Consider the following 21883-nt stretch of genomic DNA (forward strand, 5'->3'; position numbering starts at 1 on the left):
ATTAACATACAACATTAATATAACAGTAACGAATAAAACAAAATGACATTATGCAACTCTGATCTTCTTGCTGATACTTTTCAAAGTGACTTTTACATTTGCTCTACTTCTCCTTCAACTCTGCTCTTTACTCTGCTTTCCCTGTTTCCTCTGTTCTCCTCTCCTCATCTCCTCTCCTCTGTTCTCCTCTCCTCATCTCCTCTCCTCCTCAGACTCTCCTCCTTTTGCTGTTAGATATTTAGACGGTAATGACACCTTATGATATACTTGTTATAACTCCATCAATCACATGCAATGGATTAACGTTGTTTTACTTAGCACCTCTTTGCCTCTTTGCCTCTTTGCCTCTTTGCCTCTTTCCAGCTCCATTCATCTCCAAGCTTCAAACATTTACCTGGCGGTGGTGCCTTGGATGAAAACAACTTTTGATATGATACAAAACAACAACAATATTTAACACCTATCCACAGCAATAAGCACAATGAGAAGACTAATGGTCTCTTACCAGTTTCTATTGGAGGGAAATGAACTGTGCCATGTCACATAGGATTGGAATGACTGGCTGTGTTTTGTGAATATAGAGGAGATGGCAAAAGTAAATATACTTTGTTCTTACCTAAAGCATCTATCCTCCTCTTCGTACCCCTGCCTGCTCCTCCCGCATTAGACTCTTGTTCAAGCTGTCCACTCTGTAGTTGGACCTCATGACCTCAGCTTTATGACCCACCCGGCCTGAAAAAGGGTGTCTACGATGGCTGGTACTGAGAGGTGTTATGGTCCTCTTCTGCCTTTTGTGTTTGGGGGGGCGTGAAGGGGAGAGGAAGACTACTGTCATGTGGGGTGTGTTGCTTTATGTCCTCCAAAAGATCATTTAGTCTTGATATCACTGTACACATGAACGTCTCATCCTGTAGGTGGTATGTGTGCTCAGTCATTTCCTGCAATAAGGTCCCACACGGCTGTCGTTTCCTATCTCTTGAGGACTTTGAGTGGTTACCACTGTTCTTAGAATGGGTGTCCTCCATGCAGTCAGGGGTGCTCGGGGTGTCCTCCGTGCAGTCAGGGGTGTCCTCCGTGCAGACAGGGGTGTCCTCCATGCAGTCAGGGGTGCTCGGGGTGTCCTCCGTGCAGTCAGGGGTGTCCTCCGTGCAGACAGGGGTGTCCTCCGTGCAGACAGGGGTGCTCGGGGTGTCCTCCGTGCAGTCAAGGGTGCTCGGGGTGTCTTCCGTGCAGACAGGGGTGTCCTCCGTGCAGACAGGGGTGCTCGGGGTGTCCTCCGTGCAGACAGGGGTGCTCGGGGTGTCCTCCGTGCAGACAGGGGTGTCCTCCGTGCAGACAGGGGTGCTCGGGGTGTCCTCCGTGCAGACAATGGTGCTCGGGGTGTCCTCCGTGCAGTCAGGGGTGTCCTTCGTGCAGACAGGGGTGTCCTCCGTGCAGTCAGGGGTGCTCGGGGTGTCCTCCGTGCAGACAGGGGTGCTCGGGGTGTCCTCCGTGCAGACAGGGGTGTTGGGGGTGTCCTCCGTGCAGACAGGGGCAACCTCTAAGGTGGGAGTGATTGAATCTGTTTGGGATGGAGTTAAGCAAATAAGGTCCAGAGAAAACAGAGGGTTTTCCCTGGAGGTCTCACTGAGACTCTCCCAACCACAACCATCAATTGTGTTGAACACCACACAGAAGTGAGTGCAGGGCAGTGAATGTCTTTGCCAGTCTTGGCAGGTATGGACTGATGGAACCGCGGCCAAAAGACACCAGGTGTGTGGCTCATGTTTTCAGGCTTTTCATACAGAACACTCCTTTTCTTTTTCCCGTCCTGTGACGGCTCCTCTGTAGTCGAGTGATCGACAGTGTCTGTCCAGGATGTGTTGTGCAATGGCACGTGGCCTGTTTTGGAGGTACTGTGGAAGGTTTGTGTTGTACTTCCGGTACCCATCGGAGAACATAACATTGAGCTCAATGTACCTTTAAAAATAAATAAGCAATAAGATAAGATACAATTTATGAGTTTAAAATAGTAAGCAATGTAATAAGGGAAGAAATGAAGTGATCAATATGTGCTTACCACTGTCAGCAGTTCACTCAGACTGCAGTTCTTATAGCCTTCAAGGAACGTGTGCTTGAGGGCATGCCCGGCGCCGTGGGAGGCCCTCCCATTTGACATTCCTGCCCTCCCCCAATAAACACGTTTTTTATTATTTATAAAAAAATATATATATATATATATTTTTTTTTTAATTATAAATAAACGGTGAACTTTTATGCTACGATACGTATGTGATGTCAGACAGTGTTGGGTGTAACGCGTTACAAAAGTAACGGAGTTACAGTAATATATTACTTTTTGCTGTAACGAAGTAATGTAACGCAGGTGATATATTACCCGTTACAATGCTCAGTAACGCAGTTACAACACATTTTAACCCGAAATTAAATGGTGTTTTGTTTTTTAAAAATGTACTAACATAGCGAGACATTCCGACACCAGAGACAAATTGTGCGGGTAGATTAGTAAACCTGGTGTTTACCCTTCAGGCTTCGCGTCGAGATCTTCGGGGAAGTTGAACGTTATGCAACCATTCAAAAAAAGAGAACGTAGCGAAAAATACAAACAACAAATTGTGTCAGGTGCGTGTGACCCGCCCCTTAACAGGTTGAATGGGAATTAAATAATTTCAAGTAATTGTGAGTGTTCCCAAAGCCCCGGTGTTCTGCAGTTTGTGTGGGCCTACTGTACTGAACACAGTTTATGCTGTAGAAACTATGTCCAGGACAAGGTGTAGCTAACCACACTGAAGATTATGGAGGTATTGATCAGTCTTCTCATATTTTTAAGCCTCAATTTGTTGCCCCCCCCCCCCCCCCCCCCCCCTCTAACATCATCAGAAGTCATAATTGAAGGGGTCTTTTCTCAAAGGAATGTGGACCCCGTATTGTTTGTCCACCATTTCCACAGCCCCACCTAAAATATTTTCCACCAGCCGCCACTGGTGTGTTTCTCTCCTCCACAGACTGGTCTCAGGCTGACATCTGGTGGTGAGTTTGTGGAACTGCATTGGTTTGAATGTAAACAGGAAGTAGCAGGAAGCAACCGTATACTTTTAGACTTGATTCACATGAACACAAGTAAAGACCAGCTGCACAAAGACATCTTCACAATGTTTTCATGAACCTTGGTAGTTAAACTGTTCATATTGTAATATGTCCTGTCTGGATGTGTTTGAGTTCTCCTTTCAAGGCAGATGTTGCACATGCAGACTAACGACCTCTCTCCATCCCTTCAAAAGCCTCGTAGCTTTATTTACAACATGACAAAAGACATGAAGCTGCAGCTGTAATAATAATACATTAGATTTATATAGCACCCTTTAAAGACAACGTCATCTCAAAGTGCTTGCAGCTGCATGTCCTCCACTCTGTGTGCAGCTTCTCTCTGGGTTGAAATGCCCTCTTTCTGTCTCTGTCTCTCTGTCTCTCTCTCTGTCTCTCTCTGTGTCTCTCTCTTTCTGTCTCTCTCTTTCTGTCTCTCTGTCTCTGTCTCTCTCTGTATCTCTCTCTCTGTGTGTCTCTCTGTCTCTCTCTGTGTCTCTCTCTTTCTGTCTCTGTCTCTCTCTCTGTGTCTCTCTCTTTCTGTCTCTCTCTTTCTGTCTCTGTCTCTCTCTCTCTCTCTTTCTGTGTCTCTCTCTGTCTCTCTCTCTCTTTCTGTGTCTCTCTCTCTGTGTATCTCTCTGTCTCTCTCCTCTCAGGCTGATGTTCCAGCAGAAACCCGTCAGCAGCTTCAGCAATCCGAAGCCTTCTGGAGCAGAACCGTCTTCCTGCGTGGATCAGAGGGAGAACAGAAGATATGTCGGAGTCTCTGTGTCCCTCCCCCACCCCACGTGCCCCTCTCTGGAAGGAATGAGGAAGAGGAGGAGGGGTGAGATCTTTTGTCCTCTCGGCTGACTAATCCTCGCTGTCTGACGTCACAAAGTTCCCACCAGCCCTAGCGGTTCCTCAGCAGGTTGAAAGTGGACCTAGAGAGGGTCAGACCCGGTCCTGAAGAGTCATGTGAGGTACCTGGCTCACACAGACTCACCCAGACCTGCTCACACGTACATTTCTGCACCTTTAAAGCCTCTTACACCCAGGCTTTGGCTCCCTTTCAGCTGTATGTGTTCTGACACCACAATACATAAACACTGGTGGGCACAGACCTATAAATACCCCCCAGATTCTTAGTTATTTTGTGTTACTTCGGTAGCACATATACTAAAATTGGAACGATACAGAGAAGATTAGCATGGCCCCTGCGCAAGGATGACACGCAAATTCGTGAAGCGTTCCTTATTGATTCGTTCCCGTAGCTCTTTTCTGTGATTTAATATGATTTTTTAAAGACTTTATAAAGATTCTATATGATTTGGGTGAAACAGCGCCCCCATGGCCCCCGGTGGTACTGCAGCCACACAGCAGAGCCTCCTCTTCACTGACCCTCTTCCGGCAGTGGCTCAGCCAGTAGGGGCTTGGACTCTGAGCCTAAGAGTATGACCTAAGTATGGAGTTTGGACTGCTACTTGGAGAGGTCCCAGTTCACCTCCTGGGCCCTGCTGTGGTGCCCTTGAGCAAGGCACCGGACACCCCCCACCCTCCCCACTCCCATTGCTCCCCGGGCGCTGTACAATAGCTGCTCCTGGTGCTAGGATGGGTTGAAAGCAGAGGACACGTGTCCACACTGTGTGCTCTGCATGTGTGAGCATTACAGAGGGGTTCATCCCTCCCATTCTATTCTATCAGCCTTTCTTTAAAACACTTACACATTGAGTTCAGTAGTTTCACGCTGAGTAGATTATCATGCCTTTAATAACCAGGAGAGACACACTAACACTCCTGAGCTCTGTGCCGTCACACCTTCTTCACTTTGCATCGCACATTTCTGTTATTACAATAAGCAGGATTTACTTTCACAGAGCCATCTGTGAAAGTAAACAGAGCAGCATGTGGTCCCAGTAAACACAGACCGTAGAGGTTTAGGAACCCTCCGGCTCTGCTGTTAGAACCTCAGACTGCATTATGACTGACTCTAACCCTCAGTCACTGACAGCAGCATCAACGGGGTTTACAGCAGATTCACGGAACGCCTTCATGGATACGTGGCTTTAATTCTTCATTTAATATATACAGATATACAGAGGTGTAAAGTACCTGAGTACTTCTGCTTTAGCTCAGGTACGAGATCTGAGTACTTCTACTTTAGCTCAGGTACGAGATCTGAGCACTTCTACTTTAGCTCAGGTACGAGATCTGAGTACTTCTACTTTAGCTCAGGTACGAGATCTGAGTACTTCTACTTTTACTACAAGATCTGAGTACTTCTACTCTAGCTCAGGTACGGGATCAAAGTACCGTAGGCATGTTCAGGTATGGCTAATAAGAATGACTGGTTGAGTACATTTGGTACAGATCAGCATTTCAAGTGATAAATGTATGAATGAAAGTCTAAAGAATGTGTGAGTGTTCACACGGAGAGAGGGCGTGCGCATATTGAGAGGAAACTGCATTTTTTAAAACATCCATACGAACAAATTCCAAACTTCACTGCATCTCAACAAAAGGTGTTGATCTGGAATGACTGGACCGATGAGCTGAGACACAGCGTTATCTAAAGTCAAACTCTGATTCAGAAAGCAGACTGAATGTTCTGAGCAGGGGAACTCAGGCTTCATATTTATTGTGGTTGTAAAAGTGATTTCCTTTTGGTTGTTTTGTACAAAGAATCCAATACCTCACGGATGATAATGACGATGACCTCATCTTTTATTTTCAAAACATATATAGTGTAATTATTATTTTTATAATAATTATTGTTGCTTGTTTTGTTTCTGACATGTTCAATACATTGATTTATAATAATCCCCAGAGGGACCTTCTGTTTCTCACTTAGTGTTTCTCACTTAGTGTCGGTTATAAGTCCCGCCCCCTCGTTTAACTCTGACCCACCCATTGGTTGTCTCAGTTAGATTGTGTCTCCTCTGATTGGATGACGTGTTTCTTAGCGAGGAGCGCCTTAAATGTAAATTCATCACAACTGAGCGGCTTTTGAAAAGGTGAGATACCCTCTGCTATCACTCTTATCAAGACAGTCCGTTATAATGTAATACAACAGATGAATGCCAATGTGTTGCTTTGTAACGTTCGCGAATATTAGCATTGGTAACAAGTTGCCGCTTAGCCAGAAGCATAACGGAGCTTTCCGGCCGTTTAAATCCGTAGATACTTGTGATTTGATGCTTATTGCTATGTGCTAACGTTTATGAAGTTAACACTTATATGCACCGTTCGTGATTAAAAGCTGCCATGTACAGGCAGGCACGTGCGGAGAACAACACAAGACCTTTAGAAACTTGTTTGAATGTAAAAGGTTCATGAAATAAAAACACAACACGGTCATTGCATGTGACACTCAGGTGACTTTTAATTTAGCTTCGTCAATATCTCATTAAAATATCTAATGTTAATAACTATTAAAGAAAACATGGGGACAATTGTGTTGTAATGTAGTTGGCCCATTGTACCTGCTGTGCAGACATACTGATAACATAGGGCTTTAACTACTTCCCTTCAATCAACTCACTAATGAATGAAACCACTTCAATACGCATTATTATATCATAATGTAATAAGTATCATTCAGTTAAAGTCAGACCTCTGAGGTTAATGTTGAGCTGATGGAAAAGTGTTAGCTTATTTTCATTTCATATTCTGTTATTTACTTGTTATTCTTATCATCCTGTTTATTTCATCCTGTGTACTATCTGTGTTTCTCTCTGGCTGCTTTAACACCTGAATTCAAAGGCCTCCTCCTCCAGAGAGAGGCTTTGTGCTAACTAACTGCTGTGGCTGCTAGCTTCTGACGTGCTTCTGATGTGATCTCAGGAAGATGGGTTACAGACCGGCCTTCCATTTTCAGGCTGGTTCGTCAGAGCTCACCACCTCCTCATCATCATCATCATCATCATCATCATCATCATCATCATCATCATCATCATCATCATCATCATCATCATCATCATCATCATCATCACCCACCTCCTCCTCCTCCTCCTCCTCCTCCTCCTCCTCATCATCATCATCATCATCATCATCATCATCACCCACCACCTCCTCCTCCTCCTCCTCCTCCTCCTGCTCATCATCATCATCATCATCAGCCACCTCCTCCTCCTCCTCCTCATCATCAGCCACCTCCTCCTCCTCCTCCTCCTCATTATCAGCCACCTCCTCCTCCTCATCATCATCATCATCACCCACCTCCTCCTCATCATCATCAGCTACCTCCTCATCATCATCACCCACCACCTCCTCCTGCTCATCATCACCCACCACCACCTCCTCCTCCTCCTGCTCCTCCTCCTCCTCCTCCTCCTCCTCCTCCTCCTCCTCCTCCTCCTCCTCCTCCTCCCCCTCAGGTCTGTAATAATGTTGTAAACATGTAGTATCAGTGTGCAGTGTGAAGCTGCAGCTCAGTGACCTGTGTGTTGCAGCTGGTGCAGAGCAGCACGAGTGGGTCAGCAGGGCTCTGTTTGTGGCTGACAGGGCATGGGGGCCCGTCCAGTCCTGTCCAGCTGCTGGACCCCCCGCCTGAGATGTAAACCCTTAACATCTGTCTCTGTTAAACACATACAAGACTAACAATACAATGTAACAGTGCAAAAGGCAATCAGAGTATAAGACTATATGTTTTAAAGGATTAAATGATCATTTGACACAGGTGACCAGGAAGTTGGCTCCGCTGGCTCCGCTGGCTCCGCTGGCTCCGCTCCGTGGATGAGCAGCTTGGGGAACGAGCTGGGGCAGGTCCTGATGTCCGTGCTGACGGAGGCTGAGGGCTACGGCCTGAGAGACATGGCGCGGGGCCTGCAGGAGCGGTACCAGCGGGCGGGGAAGGAGCCTCCACAGGTCCTGTATGTGGACAGGGACTGCTGCCGGAGGGACGGAGGCACCTGCAGCTGCTCTCTTCCCGCCCGGCCACAGCTGGCTGTCAGGCTGGACACCTGGCACTTCATGAGGAGACTGGCAGCAGCTCCTCGGAGAGCCCCCCCCTCTACCCCGAGGTCATGTGGCGTCTCTCCGGCTGCATCTTCCAGTGGGACGCGGAGGACCTGTCCCTCCTGGAGATGGCCCTGCAGGCGGACGGGTCCAGGAGGACGCCGTCCAGCAAGGAGACGGCTCGGCACTGCCGCCGCCGCACGCGCGGGGCGCAGGAGACCGAGCGTCTCCTTGGAGACGGTGCAGGCGTTCATGGGGGCCACTGATGGCACGAACACCCCCCTGCTGGAGAGGAGCCGCATGGAGGAGACCCTGGAGACCCAGAGGCATCCCCTGCACCCAGGTACAGCTCTGACAGGAAATCATTCAAGGTTCTTTAATTGTCATACGAGCAAAGCTACAGAGTAGTTATGGTGATGAAAATCTTCGGTCACAGGCTTCTCCAACAGAGCAACACAATGACACAGAAAAATATGGTGCAAGTAAATATTACAAAGTAAATACAAAAAGAAAAATAGTTTAAAAAAAGTGAAACAAGAATGCTCAACATGTGTTCAGACAAAACAGTGAATAATCAGAGCCTCTCCCCTTCAGGGTCCTGCTGGTGTCCGCCTCTACACCAGGACGGGACAGCTGCCCCGGGGGGGGGGGTCTCTGCCCATCTGCCGCTGTGCCCGCGGCTCCACGTCCCTGCACTCCTTCCACCTGCACCTCCACAGGTTCATCTCGGGTGAGGCACCGTGCTCTAAAGCCCCTGTCACACTGTCCCGAAATTGAGACCCGATGGACACACGATTAAGGAAATGTTCAAATTCGGCTCTGATCGTAACAACATCGGGCCATTGGTGAGGGCATCTGAAGCCATCGTATGACCGCCGGTGGAGTTTATCAGGCTCCGGCAGCAACTTCGTGAGCGGTGGCAAAATCTTTGTCATGCCAAAGACGGGTTAAGATGCCCTCACGAATGTCCCGATGTTTCTACGATCAGAGCCGAATTTGAACATTTCCTTTATCGTGTGTCCATCTCGTTGTTTTATTGCACAACAAAATCATGTAAACATATTATGTAAATAACCCAATTTGTGTTCTGTGAAACTAAAAAGGATATAATATATTATTTTGAAGGCGAGGAAGTTGTTGTTGCTATGGAAACAACATGACGGAGAAAACTTAATATCTTCTACATATAAAGACGGAGAAAGTAAAGAACAAAGTCTGAATATATCAGTACAGTATCATAATACTTTAACATAACTGTTTGTGTTACTTTCGTTGCAGTTGTATTTCTTGAATGTGATGTAAATGTTGCCTTCGTGTGGTTCGGGGCCATCTTCGTGCAAAATTCACAATTCCATATTCGTGTGTCCATCGGGGGTCAGCTTCAGGACAGTGTGACGGGGGCTTTAGAGTTCTGCACTTTTTCTCCCTGGGTGTAAAATCCTGACGTGTGTGTGTCATGTTGCAGGCGCCTCTACGAGGGGGAGCTCCTTCCAGATGTTCCAGATGGAGGGGCTCACGAGGTGGAACGAGGACCGGGGGGGGGGGGGGGCAGCACACCCTCCACCTGCTCATGCAGCACTTCTTCCAGAGCACGCTGCTGGAGAGCTTCGTGAAGCCGCTGCAGAGCACAGGTGATGCTTCAGAGCACAGGTGATGCTTCAGAGCACAGGTGATGCTTCAGTGCACAGGTGATGCTTCAGAGCACAGGTGATGCTTCAGAGAACAGGTGATGCTTCAGAGCACAGGTGATGCTTCAGAGCACAGAGCACAGGTGATGCTTCAGAGCACAGGTGATGCTTCAGAGCACAGGTGATGCTTCAGAGCACAGGTGATGCTTCAGAGCACAGGTGATGCTTCAGAGCACAGGTGATGCTTCAGAACCGATGCTTCAGAGCACAGGTGATGCTTCAGAGCCGATGCTTCAGAGCACAGGTGATGCTTCAGAGCTCAGGTGATGCTTCAGATCACAGGTGATGCTTCAGAGCACAGGTGATGCTTCAGAGCCGATGCTTCAGAGCCGATGCTTCAGAGCACAGGTGATGCTTCAGAGCACAGGTGATGCTTCAGAGCACAGGTGATGCTTCAGAGCTCAGGTGATGTTTCAGAGCCGATGCTTCTGGGAGGTTTCTGTGTTCTCTGCAGAGAACACCATCAAGGTGAAGACCAGCTGTGATGTTAACAATGTATCTACTCTTCCTCAGGTGTTTCTTACAGACCACTAGTGGTGCTAAACTTTAAAAGGTGACTATGGCTCGTGATAAGCTGCCGAACAATCGACCTATTTGGTCTTTTTGGAGGAGGACAGGCTCCAATGTCAATCTGAGTGTCTGACCAGGTGCTCCGTCAGCTGATGGGGAACACACTTCATCAGCAGCTACTTAAACTCAGGTGTGTGAGTCTCTCTCCCACCAGCTCCTCCACCAGGTAAAGCCACTCCCTATAACCCTGAAGTCCTCTGCCCATCTGATGGCTGTTTGGAAACTCAGCATGATGTTCACTATGATACCTCAAGAGCTACCGCAATGGGATGTGCTAATCAGTAAGATCAGTCGATGTGGGTGTTCATTTTGGCAGCTTTTTTTGATTTAGTCTCTACACGAAAATGGTTTTTAGGGTTAGTCACATGCGAGTCCTTTTTACCCTTCATAGCTTCAGTGTAGTTTGAGTGGAAAGGAACACTGGAGGGTGAACGTGGTGTGGTGCAAGGTGTTGAATGCCAAACAGATCCTCAGCAGAGAGAGACTCTGGCTCGGGCCTTTCACTGCTCAGCTACTGGCAGCCAGGTGCCCTCAATCAGTGCTGATGGGGAGGAAGGGAGATCCCCCCCCCCATACACACACACACACACACACACACACACACACACACACACACACACACACACACACACACACACACACACACACACACACACACACACACACACACACACACACACACACACACACACAGGACACACACACACACACACACACACACACACACACACACACACACACCCCCCCAGCAGAGAGTAAAGCAGGGGTCGTCACAATACAACATTTTGAGTTTACACAAAGTGAAGAGTTAACAAGGACATGACTACACATTTGATGGCTACACAAAACAGAACAGGCTTGATGTTGCATACGTATGAATACTTGCTTCAGGGTTATGAATCCGTAACGGAAGTATAATGAATTATTTATCCCAGTGAGGACAGAAGCTAAGAAGGACGACTGGATTGCACTTTGTTTACTTGTGCCTTTGAAGGGCTCAGTGTTTCAGCACTTCATGTGACATTCAAATGCTTTCACTTGTATGTTTTCACATTTCATTCAGTAAGGCTTTAGAAAATGTTGGATTGTGTTTTTGTGAAGGGAACAAAATAATCCGATATCTTCACATAGATATCGTTCAATTTCTATCAAAGCAGGTTTGACTTGATTTTGATGAGTTGATGCTGTTTGTCATGGTCCTGAAATATGACTGGTTTTGTCTGAAGTCTGCTTTCTAAGGCACACAAAGCGTGAGACCCAATCGTATTTGGGCTTTCTTTTGTTTCAGAGCTGACTCGGTTGTTTCAAAATCAAGCTGGCATAGGTGCAATGCTCTTTGATGCTGTTGGTACTTGTAGATGTCGTAGGTATGTAATTGTAGCCCTCTAAATGTGATGTATTGTTTCATGTGGAACCTACTTGCTGCACGTCTCCCTTGACAAAGATCAATGGGACCTACCTGGTTAGGTAAAGGTTTGATATGAAACATTGCACCTTGTGGATCTGGCTGGTTCAGAAAGGCAAAAGAAAACCAAAGCAATCGTTTGAAGGAAGGGAACTGAAAATGTTGCTGACCTGTATATTATTTCTATGCTGTCTCACTGTTAACAGCATTTCTGTTCTGATGCTATTCCACTCTCATCTTTAGGCATCAATCGTGTCCCTTTGTCTCTGGGTAATGATCCGTGCCGTGGGGCTGAAGGCAAGCAGACACGCTTTGTCCCGTACAGAGACTCCAACTCGTCTGCCTCAAGGCACGCTTTGATTTTAGAGTTCAAAAGTTAGCGCTCAAACAAACCTCTGATTGCTTTGAGGAACTTGAGACATCAGCCAGTGTTTGCACAGTCAAGTCAACTTAAAAAAAACAAAAAGAACTGCTTTATTGATTGCATCGTTAAATGGGGATGTCTCATGGTTGGCCATGTTAAACAGGACCTGTGTCTGGACACCAAACCAGCTGTGTTTGCTACTTCATATGACCCGCCTTTTTGACCTGCTATGCCGCTTCTCTTTAACCGTGTACATGTAGGGTTGATTAAGGATGAATGTATTGCGTCAGTATGACTGGTACATTAACACAGGCGAGTTGTTTACTTTTCAAACCATGCAACAATGATTTGACTTGGCACTTCTGTCATCATCAGACTCGTGATGGAAACGATGAACCCGGGAGAAATGAAAGAAATGCAACGACGGGTACAGAAACAGGAAGTAGACGATCAGATCTCAAACTGCCATGAAGGTAAATACTTTCATTAATACAATTATTGGTAATACACCTGTTATATATTGTAGCACAGTTTGACTATTTTTGCTTTAACTTGTGTTTTATAAATGTTGACATTTCGTATCTTCATTGAACCTTTTTTACTTCAACTTCCCTTTTTGTAAAAATACTTTTTTAATGCACATTGTTACTTTAACTTTGTATGAATAAATAAAACAATGGAACAGTCACAAACCCCAATTTCCCCAGCAGAAATAGTACTCTGATTATGTCAGGATGCTGCAAGTGAAATGCAGCTTCTCTCCAAGTCCCAATCTCTTGATCCTTTCACCTGTTTAGGTCCAGGAGCTGCAGGGGGTGCTCCTGCACGCCCACAGACGGACGCAGTGAGGGCCAGGCACATGGAGCAGATGGCCTCGGCGTCCTCGTCCGTCTTCTTTTCTCTCCTACAACACTGCATTCAGAGAAACCAGGCAAGATGCCTCTGTCCGTCTGAACGCTAAGAAAACAACTAGAGGTCAAATGTGTAACTGTCTGTGTTTTGTCTCTTTCAGATTGTGAAGGTGCTGAACCGTTACACTCCGGTCGGGGGGAGCCCGAGGAGGGGCGGGACTCCCTCCCATAACACTGGACACAATAACATGCTGTATATAATGTCAATCTAGTTTTTAAATAAAGACTTCAAAGTTAAATATCTGTTTGGATTTACTTCCTGTAGTTTCCAACACTCGTGCTGTCGTCCTCTGCTGTTGTTTCAATTGAAGTTCAGAAGGTTTCAAAAAGGAATGTCCTTTTGCTTTTTTAGAAAACTTTATTTAAAAATGTTTTAACAATAAATATAAAACACTGCATTGAAAATATGTACATTAGTAACATAAATACAAAATAACACTGTATTTGAGAATCCCCCCAAAAAAATGCAATCAAATCAATGTTTGACATATCACTTTTACTCAAGTACAAGACCTGAGTACTTCTACTTTTACTCAAGTACAAGATCTGAGTACTTCTACTTTTACTCAAGTACAAGACCTGAGTACTTCTACTTCTACTCAAGAACAAGACCTGAGTACTTCTACTTTTATTCAAGTACAAGATCTGAGTACTTCTACTTTTACTCAAGTACAAGACCTGAGTACTTCTACTTTTACTCAAGCACAAGATCTGAGTACTTCTACTTCTACTCAAGAACAAGACCTGAGTACTTATACTTTTATTCAATAACAAGACCTGAGTACTTCTACTTTTATTCAAGAACAAGACCTGAGTACTTCTACTTTTACTGCAATATCTGAGTACTTCTACTTTTACTCAAGTACAAGATTTGAGTCTTCTACTTTTACTATTATGCTTTTATTCTGAAAGCCAACCGTCAAGCTGCGCAGTTGGCCAGTGCGCAGCTTGACTGTTATCACAACAGATCAGACTTTGGTCGGAGAGAGTGAAGTTCTTCACTTCGGAGCACATCTTTTTGTTCTTTTTACGGGTTTTTAAGGCTTTTTTTATCTTTGGAATTTGCACGCGCTACTTCCAGGATGGTTAAGGTGTCTTTTAACTCCGCTCTGGGCCAGAAGGATGTGAAAAAGGACGCAGAAACTCTTATTCCCGAAGAGGACAAAGTGAGTAGAAAATGGCTAACTGTGCTAATGCTAACTGTGCTAGTGCTAACACTAAGAGTTAGCTCCAGGAAGAAGAGGCAGTCGAGAAAAACCCAGTATTTCTCTTAAATTAAACCTTAAAAACAATATATCTGCTTTGTTTATAGAGGTTTCTCAAGTAATTCACGTTCATGTTGCACGATTACGGTTACTTCCTCTTCCTCCTTTTGTATTTGTTTATCCTTAATGCATTTCGAAAGTGTTATTTTCTGAATCTTTACCGCTATTTCACACATTTCAACTATTCTGCACCTTTTGGGTGTTTTTCCTCATTTGAAATGCATATTAAAATCTAATATCTGCATTATTGTATAGAGGTTGCTGTTGCGTAACAAGGGTTACTTCCTCTTCCTCTCATTTCATGTCATTTATTACAACATAACACAATAGACACAGTTAGAAACATAAAATAACTTCTGCTTTTACTACAATACCTGAGTATTTCTACTTCTACTACAAGATCTGAGTACTTCTACAAGATCTGAGTACTTGTACTACAAGATCTGAGTACTTCTACTTTTACTACAAGACCTGAGTACTTCTACAAGATCTGAGTACTTCTACTTTTACTACAAGATCTGAGTACTTCTACTTTTACTACAAGACCTGAGTACTTCTACAAGACCTGAGTACTTCTAAGTATCCGTTGAAATAATGAGTTACGAAAGTGTTAGACCTCGCTCTACGCACGCGCACACACACACACACCAATAACGCCAAAGAAGGTGAAAGTAAGGGACTCTAAAGATATGAATAGTGCACTTTCAAATATTGTAATGTAATAAAAGATAATGTCAAAGTAAACGAGGAACTGGAAAGCAGCAGGCCGCATCAGAGGAACAATACAAGTGTTCATAAACAGCTGGACGGAAGTTAAAGAAAGATTGATGCATTTATATTGTTGTCTTTAAAGACCGTCCAACTTTCAATGAGACGGTTTTCTTCTTGTCTCTCATGTTAAAGTGTCTCATGTTGTCTTTCATGTTAAAGTGTCTCATGTTGTCTTTATGTTAAAGTGTCTCATGTTGTCTTTCATGTTAAAGTGTCTCATGTTGTCTTTCATGTTAAAGTGTCTCATGTTGTCTCTTAGCTGCTCTGTCTCTTCTTCTGTGGTCTCTCATCAAAAGGGAAACCAGTTTGTTATCTGCTCGTTTGGTATAAAACCTGCGTCACTTCCACAAAGAGAGAGACATGACATGGTGGAGACATGTCCATGGTGCTCAACCAGTGTCCTTGCAGCTGCTAACTTCTCTGTAGTGTTGGGCACATCTCTGCAGAGAGTGCCATGGTGATGTAAATGAAGAGTTTAGTTGAAATGAGACGGAGAGGCTGCTTCCTGTCTCAAGCTGCAACAGAGAGGAGGAGTCACACAGAAGTTATGCAACAGCTTCTTTCCCGGAGGTTAAAGGGCTCACAGAGAACTTTAGCATGTCAGTAAAGTTAGGACAAAAAGGTTTCCTGAAACGTCAGGGAGAGCCAAACGGCGTCTTTGAACGTGGGTTTTCTTCCAGTCGAGTATGAGCTCCGAGGGATTGGATGAGTGATAATGGATCCCTTCAAACTGCTGAGGCGTGTTGGTGTCTCTCTCCGGGAACAAAGTCGAGTTCAAACTCGTCTCCTCCGCCCTGTTGTGAAAGAGAGAAAGCCGTTCCTCTCATGGAGGCTTGGCTCAGAGGTTATAGATTGCATCATAAGAGATGAGAAATCCCCTAGTTTTCAACTGAAAAGCAAACATGTGTGCACTCACACCATCATATGAGCAGCAAGACTGTTCCAGATGGTTTGAGAGTAGGTTCCCAGTGGGAGTTTTTTAATTGATCTGAGTGGTCTTTTCCACTTTTAAGTATTTCTACACACTGGTCCTGTAACCCACCCACCCTACCTCCCTACCTCCCTACCTACCTCCCTACCTCCCTACCTACCTACCTACCTACCTACCTACCTACCTACCTACCTACCTACCTACCTACCTACCTACCTACCTACCTACCTACCTACCTACCTACCTACCTACCTACCTACCTGTCTACCTGTCTACCTGTCTACCTGTCTACCTGTCTACCTGTCTACCTGTCTACCTACCTGTCTACCTGCCTGTCTACCTGCCTACCTGCCTACCTGCCTACCTGTCTACCTGTCTACCTACCTGTCTACCTACCTACCTGTCTACCTACCTGTCTACCTACCTACCTGTCCACCTACCCGTCTACCTACCTACCTACCTACCCACCCACCCGTCCACTTACGTGTGTGTGTGTGTGTGTGTGTGTGTGTGTGTGTGTGTGTGTGTGTGTGTGTGTGTGTGTGTGTGTGTGTGTGTGTGTGTGTGTGTGTGTGTGTGTGTGTGTGTGTGTGTGTGTGTGTGTGTGTGTGTGTGTGTGTGTGTGTGTGTGTGTGTGTGTGTGTGTGTGTGTGTGTGTGTGTGTTCTTTAAAACAAAGAGAAAGTAAAGATGATTGAAGTAGTTTCTCTTTCTGTATGAGGCATATTGGCATTGAACCCAAACATAGATCACTCTTCAGCAATCTACCAAATAACTCTGTAGCTGCAAACAAAGGGTTGATGACAAACTGGTTCAGTCTGCAGTGAATACATGATCAGAGGACAGCAACAGGTGTCCCTGTGAGTCCGGTCAAAAGGTTCAGTCTGCAGTGAATACATGATCAGAGGACAGCAACAGGTGTCCCTGTGAGTCCGGTCAAAAGGTTCAGTCTGCAGTGAATACATGATCAGAGGACAGCAGCAGGTGTCCCTGTGAGTCCGGTCAAAAGGTTCAGTCTGCAGTGAATACATGATCAGAGGACAGCAGCAGGTGTCCCTGTGAGTCCGGTCAAAAGGTTCAGTCTGCAGTGAATACATGATCAGAGGACAGCAACAGGTGTCCCTGTGAGTCCGGTCAAAAGGTTCAGTCTGCAGTGAATACATGATCAGAGGACAGGAACAGGTGTCTCTGTGAGTCCGGTCAAAAGGTTCAGTCTGCAGTGAATACATGATCAGAGGACAGGAACAGGTGTCCCTGTGAGTCTGGTCAAAAGGTTCAGTCTGCAGTGAATACATGATCAGAGGACAGGAACAGGTGTCTCTGTGAGTCCGGTCAAAAGGTTCAGTCTGCAGTGAATACATGATCAGAGGACAGGAACAGGTGTCCCTGTGAGTCCGGTCAAAAGGTTCAGTCTGCAGTGAATACATGATCAGAGGACAGGAACAGGTGTCCCTGTGAGTCCGGTCAAAAGGTTCAGTCTGCAGTGAATACATGATCAGAGGACAGCAGCAGGTGTCCCTGTGAGTCCGGTCAAAAGGTTCAGTCTGCAGTGAATACATGATCAGAGGACAGCAACAGGTGTCCCTGTGAGTCCGGTCAAAAGGTTCAGTCTGCAGTGAATACATGATCAGAGGACAGGAACAGGTGTCTCTGTGAGTCCGGTCAAAAGGTTCAGTCTGCAGTGAATACATGATCAGAGGACAGGAACAGGTGTCCCTGTGAGTCCGGTCAAAAGGTTCAGTCTGCAGTGAATACATGATCAGAGGACAGGAACAGGTGTCTCTGTGAGTCCGGTCAAAAGGTTCAGTCTGCAGTGAATACATGATCAGAGGACAGGAACAGGTGTCCCTGTGAGTCCGGTCAAAAGGTTCAGTCTGCAGTGAATACATGATCAGAGGACAGGAACAGGTGTCCCTGTGAGTCCGGTCAAAAGGTTCAGTCTGCAGTGAATACATGATCAGAGGACAGGAACAGGTGTCCCTGTGAGTCCGGTCAAAAGGTTCAGTCTGCAGTGAATACATGATCAGAGGACAGCAGCAGGTGTCCCTGTGAGTCCGGTCAAAAGGTTCAGTCTGCAGTGAATACATGATCAGAGGACAGCAACAGGTGTCCCTGTGAGTCCGGTCAAAAGGTTCAGTTTGCAGTGAATACATGATCAGAGGACAGCAGCAGGTGTCCCTGTGAGTCCGGTCAAAAGGTTCAGTCTGCAGTGAATACATGATCAGAGGACAGGAACAGGTGTCTCTGTGAGTCCGGTCAAAAGGTTCAGTCTGCAGTGAATACATGATCAGAGGACAGCAGCAGGTGTCTCTGTGAGTCCGGTCAAAAGGTATCGATGTTCTCAAACTGCTCTCTGGCATCACTTTAACATCTGACGGGTGAATCTGCAGAATAAACCCTGATAGTCTCCACCCTCATGCATCTTCTCACGCCGTCTGGTTTGAATTCCTTTGCAGCAGTTTGTGTTCAGGGGGCTCAGCGGAGATAAGGTTATCAGCTGAAGCCGGCGCTCAGACATTTATAGAACCACAAATAGAGCAGGCTAAACATTTCAAACTCAGCAGGCCGACTTTAGATCCCCCTGCTTCCTCGAAAGCCCAAACTCTGAATGTTGGGTTCAAGTACAGGCATTCAGATGGATCCATCAAAGCCCAAACTCTGAATGTTGGGTTCAAGTACAGGCATTCAGATGGATCCATCAAAGTCCAAACTCTGCATGTTGGGTTCAAGTACAGGCATTCAGATGGATCCATCAAAGCCCAAACTCTGCATGTTGGGTTCAAGTACAGGCATTCAGATGGATCCATCAAAGTCCCAGTGATGAAGAACATTTAGTATTATTCAAATGTAATTAATATGTTCCTCAGATGATATATTTATTCTGATGCATTAATCCCAATTGAGAATATAATACTATTGAAATCTAGTTAAAAATAGTTGATAGGAAGAAGCAGGACGTGGAAATACTTGCTGCAGTTTGAGCCATTTAGTGACTGAACCCAGAGTACGTTGGAGCTGATGGGTGTTTGATCGTCTTCACGCTGCTCGACTGTGCTGATGAACAATCTGCTTGCTTCAAACACTAACCCCTCCTTAATGACGTTGGCTCATTAAGACATGATGAGTCAGCAGAAAGCATTGCAGCATCCCCGTTTCATTTCTCTCTTTGTAAAGTGAGCAGCTTCATTTGGTCACTGAGGAATCTGGGGCTTCATTTGTTTGGATTGATTTACTTTAGAATATCAGGAAAGTAATATTGATGTTATTTGTAACGCCTGTTGACGGGGTCAGAGGCTAACGTGGGGCAAGGGTGCAGATTGAAGAACGTGTGTGTGTGTGTGTGTGTGTGTGTGAGAGAGATATTCAGTGTGTGTGTGAGATATATTCTGTGTGTGTGTGTGTACGTCCTGATGGAGGGACTCAACGATCCTAAATGAGGTGTTTCTGGCATTACAGCAACAGAAGCAGCTCGAGAGGAAAACATGACACAGTAAATATTTACATATCAACAACAGAGAGGAAGTGAACGGCAGATGCTCCGAGCCGCTACGAGGCGCAGACTAACAAGGAGGTGTTACGCTTTGAGCCGCTGACTGTCTATTTGTAGAAACAACCACCGTATCTGTAACACCATCTGAGTGCCTTTCATTAAGTCACACCTCCGACGCTACGCTTGGGTTTTAGACCCACTTTTCAATGAGACGGGTTTCAACTTGTCTTCATGCTAAAGTGTCTCAACAACATGAGACACTTTAACATGAAAGACAACATGAGACACTTTAACATAAAGACAACATGAGACACTTTAACATGAGAGACAACATGAGACACTTTAACATGAAAGACAACATGAGACACTTTAACATGAAAGACAACATGAGACACTTTAACATGAGAGACAACATGAGACACTTTAACATGAAAGACAACATGAGACACTTTAACATGAGAGACAACATGAGACACTTTAACATGAAAGACAACATGAGACACTTTAACATGAAAGACAACATGAGACACTTTAACATAAAGACAACATGAGACACTTTAACATGAGAGACAACATGAGACACTTTAACATGAAAGACAACATGAGACACTTTAACATAAAGACAACATGAGACACTTTAACATGAGAGACAACATGAGACACTTTAACATGAAAGACAACATGAGACACTTTAACATAAAGACAACATGAGACACTTTAACATGAAAGACAACATGAGACACTTTAACATAAAGACAACATGAGACACTTTAACATGAAAGACAACATGAGACACTTTAACATAAAGACAACATGAGACACTTTAACATAAAGACAACATGAGACACTTTAACATAAAGACAACATGAGACACTTTAACATGAGAGACAACATGAGACACTTTAACATGAAAGACAACATGAGACACTTTAACATAAAGACAACATGAGACACTTTAACATGAAAGACAACATGAGACACTTTAACATGAGAGACAACATGAGACACTTTAACATGAAAGACAACATGAGACACTTTAACATAAAGACAACATGAGACACTTTAACATGAAAGACAACATGAGACACTTTAACATGAAAGACAACATGAGACACTTTAACATGAAAGACAACATGAGACACTTTAACATGAAAGACAACATGAGACACTTTAACATGAGACAACATGAGACACTTTAACATGAAAGACAACATGAGACACTTTAACATGAAAGACAACATGAGACACTTTAACATGAGAGACAACATGAGACACTTTAACATGAGAGACAACATGTGACACTTTAACATGAAAGACAACATGTGACACTTTAACATGAGAGACAACATGAGACACTTTAACATGAAAGACAACATGAGACACTTTAACATGAAAGACAACATGAGACACTTTAACATGAGAGACAACATGAGACACTTTAACATGAAAGACAACATGTGACACTTTAACATGAGAGACAACATGAGACACTTTAACATGAAAGACAACATGAGACACTTTAACATGAAAGACAACATGAGACACTTTAACATGAGAGACAACATGAGACACTTTAACATGAGAGACAACATGTGACACTTTAACATGAAAGACAACATGAGACACTTTAACATGAAAGACAACATGTGACACTTTAACATGAAAGACAACATGAGACACTTTAACATGAAAGACAACATGAGACACTTTAACATGAGAGACAACATGAGACACTTTAACATGAGAGACAACATGAGACACTTTAACATGAAAGACAACATGAGACACTTTAACATGAAAGACAACATGAGACACTTTAACATGAAAGACAACATGAGACACTTTAACATGAGAGACAACATGAGACACTTTAACATGAAAGACAACATGAGACACTTTAACATGAAAGACAACATGAGACACTTTAACATGAGACACTTTAACATGAGACACTTTAACATGAGAGACAACATGAGACACTTTAACATGAAAGACAACATGAGACACTTTAACATGAAAGACAACATGAGACACTTTAACATGAAAGACAACATGAGACACTTTAACATGAAAGACAACATGTGACACTTTAACATGAAAGACAACATGAGACACTTTAACATGAGACACTTTAACATGAGACACTTTAACATGAGAGACAACATGAGACACTTTAACATGAGACACTTTAACATGAGAGACAACATGAGAGACAACATGAGACACTTTAACATGAGACACTTTAACATGAGAGACAACATGAGACACTTTAACATGAGAGACAACATGAGACACTTTAACATGAGACACTTTAACATGAAAGACAACATGAGACACTTTAACATGAAGACAACATGAGACACTTTAACATGAGACAACATGAGACACTTTAACATGAAAGACAACATGAGACACTTTAACATGAAAGACAACATGAGACACTTTAACATGAGACACTTTAACATGAGAC

At 44.5% G+C, this 21883-nt stretch overlaps 2 protein-coding genes across 3 annotated transcripts in view; both read left to right on the forward strand.

The window, feature by feature from the left end:
• Positions 1-1023: 1023 nt before the first annotated feature.
• LOC307029776 (uncharacterized protein) lies at positions 1024-13196 on the forward strand (the record flags this gene model as incomplete). Its single annotated transcript, XM_079665859.1, has 9 exons — positions 1024-1545; positions 3741-3910; positions 6907-7439; positions 7742-8362; positions 8614-8749; positions 10221-10443; positions 12422-12519; positions 12844-12977; positions 13059-13196. 6 exons carry the CDS (start codon positions 1024-1026, stop codon positions 10255-10257), a joined length of 2019 nt encoding a protein of 672 aa, XP_079521985.1. The 3' UTR covers positions 10258-10443; positions 12422-12519; positions 12844-12977; positions 13059-13196.
• A 705-nt stretch (positions 13197-13901) lies between these two features.
• LOC307030722 (integral membrane protein 2B-like) overlaps positions 13902-21883 on the forward strand; it is a 27985-nt gene continuing 20003 nt past the window's right edge. Inside the window, exon 1 of one of the 2 annotated variants that reach the window (XM_079667338.1) lies at positions 13902-14123. In XM_079667338.1, the coding sequence (XP_079523464.1) occupies positions 14040-14123 (84 nt within the window). In that variant the 5' untranslated portion in view covers positions 13902-14039. The remainder of the gene's footprint in view (positions 14124-21883) is intronic. The other variant, XM_079667339.1, reaches the window with a different exon arrangement.

Source organism: Notothenia rossii (genome assembly GCF_949606895.1).
Source record: "Notothenia rossii genome assembly, chromosome: 2".
NCBI lineage: Eukaryota > Metazoa > Chordata > Actinopteri > Perciformes > Nototheniidae > Notothenia > Notothenia rossii.